At 40.7% G+C, this 17,765-nt stretch overlaps 1 protein-coding gene across 2 annotated transcripts in view; it reads left to right on the top strand.

Annotated features, from left to right (window-relative positions):
- FRAS1 (Fraser extracellular matrix complex subunit 1) overlaps positions 1-17,765 on the top strand; it is a 490,598-nt gene that overhangs the window by 297,096 nt on the left and 175,737 nt on the right. For both annotated transcript variants that reach the window (XM_008957670.5, XM_003832280.6), the window contains exons 21-22: positions 12,985-13,137; positions 13,380-13,526. In XM_008957670.5, the coding sequence (XP_008955918.2) occupies positions 12,985-13,137; positions 13,380-13,526 (300 nt within the window). The remainder of the gene's footprint in view (positions 1-12,984; positions 13,138-13,379; positions 13,527-17,765) is intronic.

Genomic DNA, 17,765 nt, shown 5'->3' with positions numbered 1-17,765 from the left:
CCGACTCCAAATGATAAAAGTCAGGAATGATTGATCCAAGATTTGAACCCAGAGAATGTGATTCCAGAGTACTCAACCATTTTGTACTCCATGATGCAAGTACAATTGCTTGCACACAATCGGGGCTCAAGAATGATTTTTTTTTTTTTTTGGTTGGTGAATTAAAAAGTGCATTGGTAGGTGGATTACTTGATTGGTGGATTAAAAGTCAGTGTGATAAATAGAGTGGCTCGGAGAGGCACTGTTGGGAAACATTGCACGAACTTGCTGGTCTGTTTTAAATGCTAAGGAAGCTGATTTAGACTGCCACGTGTACATGCATTCCCATTGTATTTGATCCTTATTAAATGAATAAACTTCAAAGAAAAACGTTAATGCATACTACATTTTAATAATTTATATCACTCCACATTTACTTTAATCTTTTCCAATACATACATACGTGCATTGTTTTCAGTTGTAGTCAACAGCTATGGTATTTCTTTGTTCTGTTCTCTAAAATTTCACTTTAAATGACATATTTCCATATGTTGGCAAATATTGGAAGAATCTACATAATTGCCATTTTTAATGCCTAAGTCATATTCCGTCGTGTTTGGGTAACTTAATTTGGCCATTTTCCTGTTGTGGATCTGGGCCGTTAAAAGCAGGAGATAGTTTTACTGGTTGGTCCATGACTTCCAAGGCTACAGCTATGATTAGATATGTGTTTCATGTCATTATTAATACCAGTAATGGTGTGTTTATAAAGTTTTATAATTTTCAAAGCATTTTCTTATGGATCTTCTCCTTTAATCATCCCCGGAAGCCCCCCTGAAGAATTGGAAATGCTGGTAATTCCCATTTTGTTGACTGGTGAATTAAGACTCAGTAGAGTACCAAGCTAGCACTTGGATGGTCCTCAAGAACTGTTGGGTAGAATTAAGGACTTGAATCAGCTGTCCTCATATCTAATCCTCTTCTGATGCCTCATATGATAATTACGACAAGGATCTTTCTTCTTAGTGTGAGTCATATTTTGGTTCTTATCTCTTCTTTTTCACCTTCCTCTTTATTCCATCTAGTCCTGTTCTTCTATCTCTGTATTTTTTTCAATTTGCTCGTGTCTTCTATTTTTTTAACACTTGCTTCTTTATTTTCCTTATCTTCTTTTTTTGTTTTGTAATGCACTTTCTTTTCTTATTTCTCATCTTGTCACCCTATCTCTTATTGCTTGAATCATGAATTGCATATCCACCCTCTCTACAGAACTTTCAATGATTGTCTTTCTTGCTCTCTCAAATTTTGTTTTATTTAAGAGATCAATCTCTCTGCAAAGGGATGATTGAATATTTCAAGGCATTTATTATGTTTTTGAGCTTTTCCTTTTAGGAAAAAAGAACATGACCTATGCTTAAATTGAGTCCTTCCTAAATTTAAAAAAAAAAATCTTGTATTTTCTCCTTCATGTGACATTTACCAAACAATACCTTCCCTAGCTTTCGTAATGAGAGAAGGACCTTACTTGTAAGCTTTCAGCTTGTAAAACCTCCCAACGAAGTCAGTATTGCTGTTTCTTCCTAATAACTGTAGGTCAGGGCTTGAATTGCAGAGAAAGTTTTTGTGGGTGTACGTTGAAAGAACACAGCTGAATTGAGACTTACAGGTTATCCTCTTCAGTACTGAAGGTAGCAAAACTGCTAAGGCTACATTTACCTGCTTTTACACACCTGTGAATTTCTGTGGCTTACTTTTAATAGGTAAAAACAGTGAATTGATTGCAAACATGAGCATCAGTGTCAATGTTGATTCTGATTGGGCCCACTACAGATAAGGAATAATAACTCATGTTTATTGAACACTCATTGTGTGCCAGTTCATCACATATATTATGTCATTTAATTCTGGCTGCAAGCACAGGAAGTTGGTCCTGTGATTAGTACCATCTGCATTTTACAGGCCAAGATAAGATTAGGGATGAGATTAGAGATGTTAACCCACTTACCCAACGTGTCACAGTTAGTAAGCCCTGGAGCTGGGCTCTGAATCCAGGGAGTGCACTTCAGAGGGCACATATATGATCACTGTGTCATCAGCCTTCACCACTGATCTAATTTCCATAAGACCCTCTCTTGCTTCTCGACATCATTTTATTCACTTCCTTTTGATGCTTTGTGGTTTTGACCCTCGTGGCCTTCCCACGCACTCCCTACACACTCTCTTCACTCTCAGTCTACAACTCTGCTTTCTTTTTTGTTTAGAAGATTTATATTATCTGATAAAACAAAACAAACAAACCTCATCTTTTCTCCTCAAATCTTTCTCTTCTATTACCTCTTTTTCCTTCCTTTGAGAAAGGAGCTCCCTCATTCTGCCCTGGGGAGCTCCTCCCACAGTGTCCCAGAGCCCATCTGCCTTCCTGAGCTGATCTCTCCACTCAGGTGTTTCCTCTTCTGCTTACAGATTCATCTCCCTCCTTTTCTCTTCATTTTTCCTGCTCCTCTTCCTCTCCCATCTTCTTTCCTCCAGGCCCTTGTGTCTTTCACAGCTTAAATCTTCATTTCTATTTTCTCCTTAGATTTCATCCCAAGTGCATGTGATAATCCCCTCCAGATCCTCATTTCTCTCTTCCTGCTGGACATCTGATCACAGGAAAACTGCAAAGAAAACCCTTCATGTTCATCCCTCCCACCTCCACAGGTGCTTTTCTTCCTTCTCTTGACTTCCTTGTCCACCCACTACTGATTTTTCAATTGGCACAATTCAAAACCATTTAGTTACCTTTGCTTCTTGACAACCCCTCTTCCATATTGCAATCACTGCCATATCTCATAGATATTGCATATCTCTGTTTCTGCTGCAAAAACCCTAAGTGCTTCTTTCTTAGATGACAGCCTCGTTTTTCTCTTTCTGCTAGAGGGTCTTCCTCACTAAAGCTCTCCTAGTCCTTCCCAAGATGAGGGAGGAGAACTTTTGTTGAATATCAACTTTGGTTTATAAAACACTCTTTGACACTGAAAACTTGTCGATGCCTTCCCATTGCCCATTGCGTTAGCTGTAAATCCTTCACCCTGATTTTCAAGGTCCCTGATTTCCTTGGTTTCCGAGTGAACATCCAAAGCTCCAGCCATGCTGGTTCTCTTCCCCACGCCACACTGCTCTGTTCCTGTGTGCCTCTGTGCTGTTACATGCTCTTCCCTTCTAACAAGGGTGTCCTCAACTGGCACCATCTGCAAGCATCAAATAAGCACTCAAGTTCAAGTTCCTCTTATTCACTTTGGATAAAATATTCTCTGATCCTTCTTTGACACCTGTTGCATTTGGGATGTGTGTGTGTGTGTGTGTGCGTGTGTGTATTTTTTTTTTTTTTTTTGGTCATCCCTTCCTAAGCATCTTGAGAGAAGGATTGAAGTCTGATTCAATCCTATAGTACCTTCCACAGTGCCTCATACTCGGCTGACTTGCCATAAATGTTAATTGAAGTGAACTGTTTTCTTTTGTGGAGCTAAACTGAGTAAAACATAAATTGGATACAAAGCTTCAAGATACATGGTAAGAGTGATGCTCATGACATGTTGTTGGCAGTGCAAGCTGGCACCAAGACCTAGAGCTTTGCTTTTACATTTGACACTGCCACTCGCCACCTCCCCTTACCCTCCCCACTTCAAGCTGTTTCCTCGGCTCCTACGGCAGCCTTCCCAACACATTGGTGAGTTTGTCAACACTGGGTAGAAATCACTGCCCTATAACATGAAGGTCATTCTGTTGTCGTGTTTTATTTGGTTAGTTTTTTAAGAGTAAAACAATAGCCACAGACACTGAAGAAAGAAGTCTCATTTGGTTGGTTGGTTTTGTTTTGTTTTGTAGCTTTTGTACTAATTCAAAGCCTCTAAAAAGAATACATGATTTGTAAGAGCTTACGGGTGGGCTGAGCACAAAGTAATGATCAAAAGGGAAAGAGATAGGATGCTTCTTTTTCTTCTGTCATCTGTATGTTATTTTCTGGATTCCTGCCGTACTTATCTCACAAGCAGAAACCCATCAATTTTAAAAGTGGCATTAGAATTCAAATTCTATGCCCTTTAAAGGCCCTGAGTTTTGGCATGAAATAATTTCTTTTTCACCTGACGAAAAACAGCTACAAGTGCTGATTATTTTGACCACTTCCAAATACACTTAATGTCGTTGCATTAAGAACCTAATGGACTGACAGGACATTATTAAAAATCTCACTGTGTGTCTAAATTTGTCTTTATAGGTCATTATTTATCAGCTAAGGAGTCACTGCTCCATAAAACCAACATCCAAAGCCATTGCGTCGACAGTACACATTTACTTTAATATCTTCAAGCTTTTTTGATTTTGCTCCAAAGACGTGAAATAAATTATTTCACTGCCATGTGCTTCCATCCATCATGATTGTGGGTAATCCTCACTGATCCTTGAAGCAGAGCCTTTGTGATTTGAAGAAAGCATCACATATTGATGACCACATGCAATTTCCTCACAGCTGCAGGGTGACATATTAGAGGATTCTACAGCTGCTGAGTCAGAATATTAATATTTTTATCTGTTTAAATTTCTAGCATGTCTACATGCTGTGCATATTTAGAAAACAATTGGAATCTTCTGCTTGCTTAAAAACAATAAATGCATTTATTTCAGCTGGAGCTAATACTCCATTTTCAGGCTACCTTGTAATGTGTTTATTAATTTGCTTGTTTACAGTGCTAATTTACTGCATTTATTAGCAAGGAGGTACATATACAAACAGCTGGAATTCCATCTGTGCTCCCCCCACATACTTATTATACATCAGTAATCTGAAACAGCCTAAGCATAAATGTATCCTGGGCCTCTCTTCTTTCCTTGTGACTCTTAATGAGTCTTATATTTAAAGACTCTACTGTAATTGCAATAGTGACAAACAAGAATTTACTTGCTGAGTAGTAGCGGGAGGAATCTGAGAGACAGGCTCCAGAATAGGCACTGTTTTTAAGGAATTAATGGATACACGCTCCCTATTTAAACATATTTGAGGTCAGCCTGCCTTTTTTTGATTACAGGCAGGAAGGTCAGATGCAGATACCTTACTGCACAGATGGGGCTTTTTGGATGGGACATTAATCCTTGCAGAAGCTGCTAGAGTGGTGGGTTGGAAATTCAATTCCCTTATTTTAGTAACTGCAGTCTGATACAAGTTAAACAGTGACCGTATACACTTCTTCTACTGTGTCCTGTGAAATTGTTTTCAGTATCACCTGTGGGCAGGAACAGGCATGGAAGGCAGACTGGAGTATTTTAGGGGGAATTCACCCTGGAATTTGTTGGTCTCTGTGAGGATGCTGCCATTTTAAGGACACAGTTTCTGACAGATGTGCTTCTATGGTGTGGGCCCATCAAAGATCTGAATTAGAGGGCTTATCAGACGGTTACCACCAAATAAGAAGAATTCAAGAGTTGCCTCCAAATCAGATTAGTTTGTAGAAAATATGCCCATAGACTTTACTGTGAGTAAAATGACTGGTGTCATAGCAGTTTATTGGGTCACACAGTTACCTCCCACAGTGCCTAGATGTGGGGCTCATACCACCTCTTAATTATGTTTAGATTGTATAATTAATACATTTGGCTGGCCACGGGGGTAGTTCTGTCTCTTTATTATCTCCAATTGTAACTGATGAGGCAGTGGAAATTGTCACACATGCAGCTGAGTAGCACCCTTTTTCTCCTGGCCTGAAGTGGATTTTGAAAACCAGGTGATGCAACCCATATTGACCTTTTTCGTGGGCCTTCAAATTCTCCACGATTTCCTAGTGTTTTTACTCCAATAACTTTTTTCCCCCCTCTAACAACTGTGTGGGAGCTACCTACTCGGTACCACTGATTTGGCCAAATTCCACTTTGTTTTCCTTTTAAAAGGAGTTCTGAGAACTGACCATGAGTGAAAAGGTCTTCCCCAGTCATGCAAAGAGAAACCACAAGTGTGTTTTTCTTCCTTCTCAAGGATCTCCATTCCTGGTCACAATAGTTTTCATGTATTTGCATCCTAATATTCTTAATATGCCTACTCCAGCATAAGCCCCTTGAGAACAATTCAGCAGAGAGATGTTTTTGGCAGAAAAGGGGCTTCTGCAGATGCAATGGAGGGGAGGAGGGGAGAGAACAGTTAGGAGCCTGCTTTCCTCCTCCAGCAAGGGTTTCATGGCAAGAGCTGTTGTATGTCAGAGTTTTCTTAGATTATTAGTTTTCTGCTTTGGTTTGATGTCTTCTCCTGACATGAGTTGCCTTTCATATAAAAAAAATTCTCATTTAAATCTATAACAAAAACACAGAGACCTCGGTAAATAAACTGAAAAAAGACACACACACACACGCACACACACACAGACAGAGAGAGAGAGATTCCCAATTGCCTTTACCATAAAATCCAGACTTCTTTTCTTGACTTACAATGTCTTGCAAAACTGGCCTACCCAGGTCCCGAGTGGCTCTTTTGTGTGTTCTTTAAGATCCAGCCATGTTGAACTTTTCTCAGTTCCTTGAAGGCATCCTGTTCTGTTCAACTGCTGGGTTGCCTAAGCTTTCCCTCCTCTTGGAACCCTTTCCAAACATTCTCCCCCTGCCCTGCTCCTGTTGCAGCTAACTGCCACCAGTGTTCTTGTCTCAGCCTCCTCTGGGAGGTCTTTCCTGGCCCTTGGACTAAGTTGGTACCCCTGTTATGTACTTTCATGGCACCCTATCATTATCCCTGTAGCATTCTACAGGACGTTTGTAACAGTCTCATGCCAGTCCTCCACCTCAGTGTCCACCATGTTTTCAGGTTGCTCAGCACACTGTGTCCCCATGACAAAATTTGGAGACAGCCCTCTTTAAGGCAAGAAACATAGCCCAAGCCCACTCTACTATTGGAATCTTGAACATTCTACTGGGTTACTTCCAACCTGTTCCATAAGAGGGGCAGGCAGGAGCAAAGGGAATGGTCCCTCTGCTTTTTCTTCCCCTTCAGTTTGAAGGTTTTTTAGGTTAGGGTAGGGAGATGGAGAGTGTAGGGGTTGTGTTGGTGGGGGAGGGCCTGGGTCTGTTAGTTCCAATGCACATTAAAGAACTTTTTCGGCCAGGTGAGGTGGCTCATACCTGTAATCCCATCACTTTGGGAAACCAAGGAGGGAAGATTGCTTGAGGCCAGGAGTTTGACACCAGCCTGGGCAATATAGTGAGACTCCTGTCTGTATGAAAAATAAAAGAATTAGGTGGACCCAGTGGTACACACCTATAGGTCCAGCTACTCAAGAGAATGAAGCAGGAGGATCCTGGAGCCCCGAGTTCAAGGTTTCAGTGAGATATGATTTTGCCTCTGTACTCCAGTGTGGGCAACAGAGGGACACCTTGTCTTACCAAACAAAAAAGACAATTTTTTTTCTTTCTATCTCCTGTGCCCTGGGTTCTATAAGTATAGTGTCTTTGTAGGTCTGATTTTGATAGCTTTGGGAACACATGATGACCCCATGCTTCCTGGTCCAATGGGGGATGGTGACAGTGGATGAGGAAGGAACTCACTGATTGACACCTCAGTTTATTATTTGATTGTGCATATTAAATACTCAATTAAAATGATACATCCAGAATCATTTCCCCCACCATGCTGAAAATTATAGGAGTATAGTAGCCATTTGAATGTTTTTGTTGTTTCAATGAAAAAAAAACTCTTTTCATACTTAACCTCACTTATAATAAAAGAAACACAAAGTAAAACAATGACAACCCCGATTTTCACCAACCAAATTAGCCAAGGTTGGTTTACTGTTTTTAAATTTCTTAGTGCTGGTAAAATTATGATGAAACAGTCTCATAAATGGCTCTTGAAATACAAGTCGATAGGAACTTTCTGAAATGAAATTTATAATATCAATTAAGAATTTTACATTTTTTTCATGCTTGTAGTGGTTAAAATTGTATGCTCTGGACTTAGTATATATATGGTATGTGTAAGCAAATGACTTAACCTTTCAGAGTCTCAGTTTCCTCATTTATAAAATGGGGATAATAACATTGCCTACTTTTTCTCTTCAAATGAAATTATGTGTTTATAATAATTAATATTTTGCCCAATGTATATTCAGAGCTCAGTAAATGTAAACTATAATAATAATATGAATTGTACCCTTTCAACATAGTCCTTTAGGAAATAATCTGAGATGCAGACAAAGATTTATGCACAAAAGTGTTATCATAGCCTTAGTTATAAAAATGGAGACAAATTATAAGTAAATATTCAAACTGTAAGAAAAATGGCAGTTTTTTTGTTTGCTTACTTAATACTGGAATATGATTTTGCTGCTAAAAATGATGTTTACAGGAGTCCCTAATGACATGTGGGAATGCTGATGATATTGAGTAAAAAAGGTACTATGGTGTCCACATTTAATCTAATCTAATCTATGTAAAAATCTCTATATGTAAAATTGTATAGAAAAAGCACTAAAAGAAAAAATGTCAACGTTAGTAGTTATTGACCCCGAACTACCATGCTTAGGGTGATTTTTATGCTTATTTATACTTTGTAAAAAGATTTTTCATGTTTCCTTCTCTTCCATGGCTTACTTTGTAGTCAGAAAAATAAAACCTCTAGATCCCTGTCTGAACCTGCTCAGCCCTTCTGTGTAGATCACAACATCCCCGGGCTTGTACCTGAAGCCTGCTCACAGGTGGTGCCCTGTGGGGTCGGCTACTCGTAGCCTGTCTTGCCTGAGTTTTGTAGTCTGCCCTAGGGAACTATACTTTTCTGGTTATAAGTCAGAACATTGGTATTAATCCTCAAGCGCTTGTTGCTCTGATTTCTGGCTTCTTTCCGTGCAGATCGTTACTCATTTTGAGGTCTCCCAAGAAACTCTCCTACAAAGAGATTTTTGACTTCAAGCCTCTGAAGACAAAAGTATTCCCTACGTTTTGGGGACTTATTATTCTTTTCGGCTTGATTTAATAAAAATCAGTCAACCAACCTTGAGAGCCTAATGATATAATTGGTCTTCTGTTGGGGGATTGCATATGATGGAGCTGGGAAGGAAAGTTTGCATGAGTGGATTAACATGGGTCCCACTCAGGTTGTTGCTTTGGAATGAGTCTATTCACAGGAGTGGGTGTTCAGCATGACTTTTTAAACCGTAGAATGAATACAGGTAGTGAACAAAAAGAGTTAGAGAGTTCAACTTTGCACACTCGAGTGTTTGTAATCTCCTGTGTGAGGTAGAACTATAAACTAACTTGGATAAATGTGATGTATTGGGCAACTTGGAGTTGATCATTTTATATTTTCAGGTGTCATGTACTGATTTCTCCTTTGACTCTGGGCACTCACTCCATCATGCAATATATGTTTGGGGACTGATCTGATGCCTTCTTATGGCTTAACATGGAGCTGTGGAAGGAAGCAGAGGCCCTGAGTAATTTCAGAGTCTCTCCAACTCTTCAGACCTTTCCATTGATTTCTGGCATCTGTGTACCCAAATCTGCCAAACCGCCATGTCTGGTTTAAGAACTCCAGAGACTTGATTAGGAGGATAGAAAAAGTTAAAGGCTGTGAGGAACCCATATATTTATAAGTCGGTTGGAGGCACAGAAAGAGAACCTAGCCAAGAAGAGCACCTGTCACTCATGCTGAGAGGAGAGAGTTTTGAGAAGGAGGGCTGCTCAGTCAACAGTGCCTTGTGTTGCAGAGATTTCAGGTAGGATAAGGAATTAGAGGAGGCCATTAAATCTGGTCCTTAAGAGGCCATCAGAGACCTTTTCAAGAGCAATACCACAGTAAAATATTTTGAAGACAGATTTACAATGAAGTGAGGAGTTAGAGAGGCAAGGAAGTTGGGTAGTTAAGGGAAGGCAAGAGATGAGTTGTTTGTAGAGAAAAGTTTTTAGGACAGTAGGCAATGGAGAGCATAGTTGGAAGTTAAGGTTGAAAAGAGAGATAGGGGAAAACAGGTGGAATAATATTGAAAATTGGATCAAGAATATAGGTGTAGGCATTAGCCATTTTATCCTGGGAGAAGGGAGGAAATGAAATAAAAACAGGAATAGATAGACGTTTTGAGGTGAAAGGAATGAATCCAGCATGCTCTGCTTAGTGATGTAGATGAGATCACCTGGGAAGACATGAATGGGCGGGCAGAGTTGGGTAGTGACTTCAGAAGAGGAATAAGGGTTGAAAAGCACTGCTGGGTGAGGGGGAAGGAATATCCATAACCTGGTTCCAGCTTCCTTTAGAATAATTAACACACGTTACACTCCTTATTTAAACAGAGATCCCAAGATCAGATAAATCCATAATTACTTATTTGTTGTACCCACAAAATACTATAGGGGTCTGCTTACTTTCTCTTGAAAGCATCCCCTTGGTAATTATTCTTTTATGTTTCTCTAATTGCATGCTAGAGAAAGCATCTGTTAGATGCAACTAGTCTTTAGACCACTGAACACCTGCAGATCTTGTTGATGCATGCCCAAGTTCAGAAAGCTCTGAAAGAAGTTGCTTTAAAGAGGATAGGCCATGGCTTTTCAGATAACGGAGCCTTGAATCTGTAGTGTTTCCTAGGTTTCCAATCCTAACATTTACCCACTTGTTAAGGTAGTCATAAAACACTATCACCTTCATTTGCTCTTGCAACTTTTGAAGCTTTTTAAATTTCCCTTTGCACAGCTGGGATTGTGCTCCTGGCACTGTAAGGAAGGCATAGGGAAGAGAGAACAAAGGGCTTGGCATTATGTGGAAACCATGCACCAAATCTGGGGAAAGTAGTCTCCTTCTCATATTTCCCTCAATGCAGTCATAATTTCCTTTGTAGTTTACTGAAGGACTGAAATGAGGATTAATTTGGCTCTCAGGATATCATGAATTGTTCCTAATATTAGCAAAAGGCTGCTTGTAATTTGTAACTCCCAAAGTTCACAGAAAGGTTTGAGACTGTTAGTTTGTATGCTGCCAAAACAATCAGCATTTTTGAGGCAGACTCTTGTGGTTTAACTTCTGGGGTGGCTATGAAGGTCCTCTGAAGGGTTCTCATGTGGATGAGTGGGCACTGGACATGAAAGGGAGATCTGCTTCATGTACAGGGAACACATCCAGATGATCAACAGTTAGGATCACCAACAGTGTACAGAGAAAGACCTGTTTTTAACAGATTCCAGGGGCAGGAATCTGTTTTACCAACATGGATTTTCTAGAAATCACAATCTCTACTACAAGCGTTGAGATGAAACAAGACATTTTGGGGCCATGGGTGGTGCATTAGCGAGTACAGACAAATGCTTTGAATCCTACAGGGGAAGGTGGGAAGGCCCCATAACCAGAACTCTTTCTTTTCTCTTTTCTAGATCTTACTCCTTTTTCATTTGAGGTGGGTAAATTGAGATTCGTGGGTTTTCTCCTGCCTTTGGGATAAAGGATGATAAATGGGACTTAAAGGGTAATTACCACTTGAAAGCAGGAAGTTTTCACCTACAAAGGAAGCTGAACACAATCAAGTTCTTTATTAAAGAATGACTATTATGTGAGTGAGAACAAGAGACAGGGCTGTCTGGACAAAATAATTTGTTTTATAGCTTTAATCCCAACTGGTATTACAGAGCTACTGTGCACTATGTATTGGGTCATAAAAATGACTTTTCAACTCACAACTCTTCTTCATAACTTTATTTCCAGTTAAAGACCAAAATTTTCCAGCAACTCAATCCAATTATTTACTAACCCCAGTCCATTCATACTGAAGGCTGAGACTGGTATACTGACTCTGGAAGGCCAAATCTGTGAGAGGAGCTTTGCAGAGGGCTCAGGAGCCCTGTTGATGCAGGATTTTTCTCAGCTTCTTTGCCGGACTCATGGCAGCGGCACCTCATCTACTCAGCCTGCTGTGCTCAACCCCTTGTAGGAGAAAGCATGTGTGTTAGTGAGTGCAGGATCTGGCTGGCCACTCTGGGCACTGACACAAGAGCAAGCTCTATGGGGGGCCTGCAGCCAAACCAGGCATGTCGCCTCAAGGGAAACATGGTGGCACCCAGGTGGTGTATTGCCTTGTTGCTGGGGTGGTTTCCCTCCACTGGTGAGGGCAAAGGGCGATGTGACAGCCTTTTCTGGGTACTGGCACTTGGTGGGTCCCAAGCTCTTGTCCAGTGTCTGAGAAGAATGGGGTTACACAGAAAATTGAATGATGGTGAAAGTGGAGAATTTTGCTGAGTGATGAAAACATTTCTCAGAAGAGAGTGGAGCTGGAGAGGGGACGAGAAGGACAGGTCATCTTTCCCCAAAATCAGGTTGTCTCTTCCCCAAAGTCAGGCTGTCTGTCTCCCCTCTACTGACTGAGTCTGGGGTCTTTATAGGCACAGGATGGGGGTGGGGCATGCCATAGGTAGTTTTGGAAAAAGCAACATTCAATTGGTAAAAAGGCATGATTCAGAAAGAACCAACTGGGAGAGGGCAGGCAAACAGGAATATAAGTACTTACTTTGGACTTTTGGCCATGGGTTTCAGGATATTTTTTGTTGTTTTATGGTGAAGGTGGGGTTTCACCAGGGACCCACCCGCCCTGTCCACCTAGAATTTCTCTGCCTCCTGCCTCTATTACTGTGAAGGGGTTGGGGGAAGCTGCACTCCAGTCTCAGACCCCCAGGGGAGATGTTGATAGTATTATCTTACTGCTTCTGTTAGTCAGGAAGTTCTCTCTATACTCCTAGCAAGTATCTATCACGTGACACCCTCGTATCTAAAGGTCATTCCGTTAGAAAGGGATGAAAACTCAATCACTGTGCTGGGCCTGGCCATTTGCTAAAAACCTCAAACACACAATTTGTACAGGTCCCAAGCTTCTACTTTACTGATATACACTGCCTTTGGGCTACTCTCCAGCTGTCAGCTGCAGTGTTTGTAATTGAAATCTCTTCTGCCCTTTTGTGCAGTGATGAGACTTTGTGCTCATGAGCACCCGTGCCTTCTCTGTGCTCCCCTTCCCCCTCCAGATTGCCATCACCTGTGCCAGCACTGTGCAGCTGATCTCCACAACACTGGGAGCATCTGCCTGAGGTGCCAGAATGCCCACTACCTGCTGCTCGGGGACCACTGTGTTCCTGACTGCCCTTCAGGATACTATGCAGAGAGAGGAGCTTGTAAAAGTGAGTAAGTGCTGGACTCAGGAGCTGGAGCTGCCACCTGAGGTTCTCTTCGGGCAGTAGCTGGGAAGGATCAACCTTTCCTAAGAGAGAGTGGAGGCAGGAAGTGTAAACCACTTCCATGGGACTGTAAACCAGACTTGCCAATGTTCTCAGTGTTGGGACTTTATTACCCACACTTGGGATGCTGCTTTGGAAGAGAATCTGACATCATGGTTTCTGTTGTGTCTCTTTTTCCTCTGCAGAATGCCACTTCTCCTGCAGAACCTGCCAGGGCAGAGGACCTTTCTCCTGCTCCTCATGTGACACCAACCTCGTGCTGTCCCACACTGGCACCTGCAGCACCACCTGCTTCCCTGGGCACTATCTTGATGACAATCATATTTGCCAGCGTAGGTTTTTCCAATGAACCTTCTCTCCTTTCCTTCTTTTCCTGCCTTTCTGGAGCCATTGAAAGAAATGCGAGGTTCTTACTTCCATCTTCTCACCTGGTAGCCTTTATTTTTATAAAAGGAAGAAAACCAATCTACAAAGGCAATAAGGTTGCCATTAGCAGATTATGGCTCAGATATCAGCCTAATCGAAAGTGCTGGGCTTGGCGGTGGGGTCTCCTCTGTAAATGCCAGCTGTGTGATCTTGGGCAGGTTATTTAACTTCTCTGTCCAGGTTATCTCATTTAAAAAATAAAAGTGTTAGTTTGTTTCATCTTTATAGTTTTTCTCAGCAATCCCATTCTATGACCCTAGGCAGAGAGTGGAGCTTGCTCTAGTATGCAATCAGTGGACTAAGCACGTCTCTGGATTTAATTTGTTTTCTACATGTGTTTGTGAATATTGACAGTGTACAAGGTTTTGCATGCTGGAAATATTCCATTTCTGCCCAAACAGTAGTTATTTGGACTTGTATGGGGGTTATTTATATAGATACCTTATTTCTCAAGTAAGTCAGAATATGATTAATTACCTTGAGTCAGGCACAAAGGGTTAGGATAAATTAGGGAATGGGTAAATCTGCCTGAAAAAAAATTAAGATTTACTTCACAGATGAAGGAACATTTATGATAGGCTGATGCCTTATTTTATCTCAGTCACCAAAGTGTCATTTGCAAAAACAAAAAATTGTTATACTTTTGAAAATGACAGTTAACAAATATAGTGGTAGTATTTCAGTTGTGTGTTCTAGGGGTACCATGCTGAAGGAATTGTGGAGTAGTGGTTAGGAGAGTGGGCTCTAGAGTCAGAGAATTGAAGTTCAAATCCTAACTGCTACTTAGAACTTTATGACCTTGAGCAAGCCAATTAACCACTAGGCCTCAGTTTCTTTTTTTTGTAAAAGGAAGATAATAACAGTACCTACATTCTAGTGTTATTACATTTAATATAGACCATAGTGGAGAATAAGCTGTCAGTATTGATTAACGATTATTTTGTTTTTATCATCATCATCTAAAATGAGAGGCAAATAAAGTAGTAAAGATATTTCTATTTTATAGATAGGAAGATAGATATTACTGTTAGTTTATTGAGATCCTTGCAAAGATTTGCATTAGTTATATGAAACTCACCCTTTTGCATCATCTGTGGAGGTACTGGAGATCTAAAAACAAACTTTTTTGGGCTAGTGGGAAGATTGCTTTTGTAACAAAAACCTTGCTTTGTGTATATCAACTGTCTGCCAGAATCTGTAGATTCTGTAATATAAGAGACAGGAATGAAATACTTCCATCTTCTATTCAGGAGCAAGAGAGTGCTGGTGGAGAAATAGTGACTTAGATGTATTAGGCTCTTCACAGCAGTGGAATCACAGAAATAAAAGTTCAAAAGAAAAAATAGAATCCATTGTATGAAGTATAGGTGACAAAAACACATTGCATTGAATTATTTCTCTTCTGGGAAGTTTTTGTCTTGGGGCAGGGTGGCCTCTGCACAAACACATTTGCTATGATCCCATGTAAATAGAATTTCATAGAATATTTCAGTTGGATTAAGAATTTCCTAAGTTTAGTCCTTAAATTTCATTCTGAGATTGAAAAAATATGCTCCTCAGTTGGGATATTTGAGTTTCTAGTACATTAAAAAAAAAAAAAAAAAAACAGCCTGACCAACATGGTGAAACCCCATCTCTACCAAAAATACAAAAAGAACTAGCAGGGCATGGTGGTGCACACCTGTAATTCCAGCTACTCGGGGGTGCTGAGGCAGGTGAATCGCTTGAACCTGGGAGTCGGAGGCTGCAGTGAGCTGAGATCACGCCATTGCACTCCAGCCTGGGTGACAGAGCAAGAGTCTGTCTCAGAAAAAAAAAAAAAAGATTCAACACGCTCTATTCTAATACTCATAATTATAGACAATTATAGGCCTGCCAATTTTAGAAATTCTGCAATAAGGGCTTTTGAGGAAATGTAATCAGTATTAAGGGAGGCAGTCATAACCAAATTATTGAAGGAAGTAAGGACTGGAGAGCTTTCCAGATATTCTAGTTATAGGAATCTTTCAAGAGGATGTACTATTAACTGAATTAAAAAATCTAAGGGTCACCCATTGAGGTAGGAACTTTAAAAAAGAGATGATACGTAAGGTTCTGAGTACTTGAAACCATAGTGCTTTGGTATTGGAGGAGAATTCCAGAGTTACTCAAGCCAATCTTGCACCAGTGCAGAGACTCTTTTTCACTCACCCCCACAGACTTCCGCGGAACAAAGCCGGTTCCACTGCTGGGGAGCTGGAGTTGTTGGACAGTTGTTTTTAATTGGCCCTAGAACTTGCCTCCAAAGTGGTATAGAATAAGCTTCCTCCTTCATTCACACGATTACTGTCATTCCCCACCTTGACATCTCTGTGCCATGTAGACCCAGAGCCAATGGAGTGTTGAAGTAGGAGTGGATGACCATTTCTTAGACCTACAGCAGAAAACAGGTCTGTTTAAGAAGGTGATTGAACCCCCACACTGTGAGGTCCCTCTGCCCTTTCAGCACATCACAGATGTGATGGTTACAGCACATCCCAGCTTCCCTCAGTGGTTTCTGGTCGACTCTGCCACTTTTTCACTGTCCTCCTGCACTTGCTATGGGGGTCACTGACCTCAGAGAACTGCCCCTGCTACTCCAGGTGTGGCCACACCAAGATGTCTGCGTCAGTACTAGTAAGTACTTTGTGGGGTCTGAATGTAATACCACGGAAGCTGAGAACCCGAGGGACGTTGGTACCTACAGAACTGCTCTGTGTCAGACAGGGTCAGCCATTTACTCATTACTTTGGAAAGGGATAAGAGGAAGAAGTCATGGAAGCCACCTGTTTCTCAGTGTGACACTACTGTGTCCCTCCAAATCCTCCATAAAGTCTTCCAGCAATTCAAAATGCTCAGCATGAATCCATTTCTTTTAGAAGTGAGTGAAGGGGCTGAGGTATACATCAAGGTTCCAAGGGGGAATGAGTACTTTGTAGAAAGATTCAGGCCTGGCACAGTGGCTCACACCTGTAATCCCAGCACTTTGGGAAGGCAAGGTGGGAGGATCATTTGAGGCCAGGAGTTTGAGACCAGCCTGGGCAAAAAAGTGAGATCCTGTCTCTAGAAAAAATTAAAAAATAAGCTGGGCATGGTGGCATGTGTCTGTGGACCCAGCTATATGGGAATCTGAAGCAGGATTGCTTGAGCCCAGGAGGTGGAGGCTACAGTGAGCTGTGTTCATGCCACTATACTCCAGCCTGGGTGACAGGGTGACAGAGTGAGAACTGTCTCAAAAAAAAAAAAAAAAAAAGGAAGATTCAGGAACACAGTGGCAGGTGGAAGTAAGTCATAAGAAACCCTCAGACACTAGGGCAAGAAATTGGCCTTGACCCCTGACTGGGGAACTGGCATTCGGGGGCCTCATTTTGCAGCTCTATGTCAAGAAAAGAGGACCAGCTGACCCTTATGTTGCATATCATCACATTTTTAGTTACTATCAAGACTGTTACTGACTAAAAATCTTAGATTTTTTTTTTCTATAGGAACTGCTATCTAAGCAGGTCTTCTTCATCCTGTATTTGTACAGTTGGTTTTAGAACATAAATGCGGGACTTTTCTTAGAGTTCTGCTTATTTCACTTGGTTACTGTAGGTTCATTATTTCAACTGGTTAAGGTAACTGAACTGTTGTTCTTCCAGCTGGTGAAACTTAACTATGTATGTTTTCTATATAGGTGCATGTGGCATATTTAAATATTATTGACATGGTTTCTTTGTTTCTATTAAAGTCATGGATAAAAATATTGATCAAGTAAGAAATTAAGGCCTAATTAATGTGATACTCTGCTGTGGACCTATTTTTGTCAATTATAAAGATTTGCTGATCACATTTTGAGTATGCTTTTCAACCACCTTCAAATCCACTTACGACTAGTAGGTCTCACTTCATTTTTGTATTCACAAGTTTATTTTTGGAATCTCTATCAAACACTTTGCCAAATTAAGATACACCATGCACAAAAATTCTAGCAAAAAAAAAGGGATAAAAATTTGGTCTCATCTAAGCTTACAGCAGTTAAAATATTCTTTTCTAATTATTGAAAATAATTAGAACTGAAAATCCAGTCTAGAATTTTCCCAGGACCTTAAATTATCAATATGCATATTCTAATGAATGTTTTATAA

This window comes from Pan paniscus, chromosome 3 (genome assembly GCF_029289425.2).
Source record: "Pan paniscus chromosome 3, NHGRI_mPanPan1-v2.0_pri, whole genome shotgun sequence".
Lineage (NCBI taxonomy): Eukaryota > Metazoa > Chordata > Mammalia > Primates > Hominidae > Pan > Pan paniscus.
This window is presented reverse-complemented; position numbering and strand designations above follow the sequence as displayed.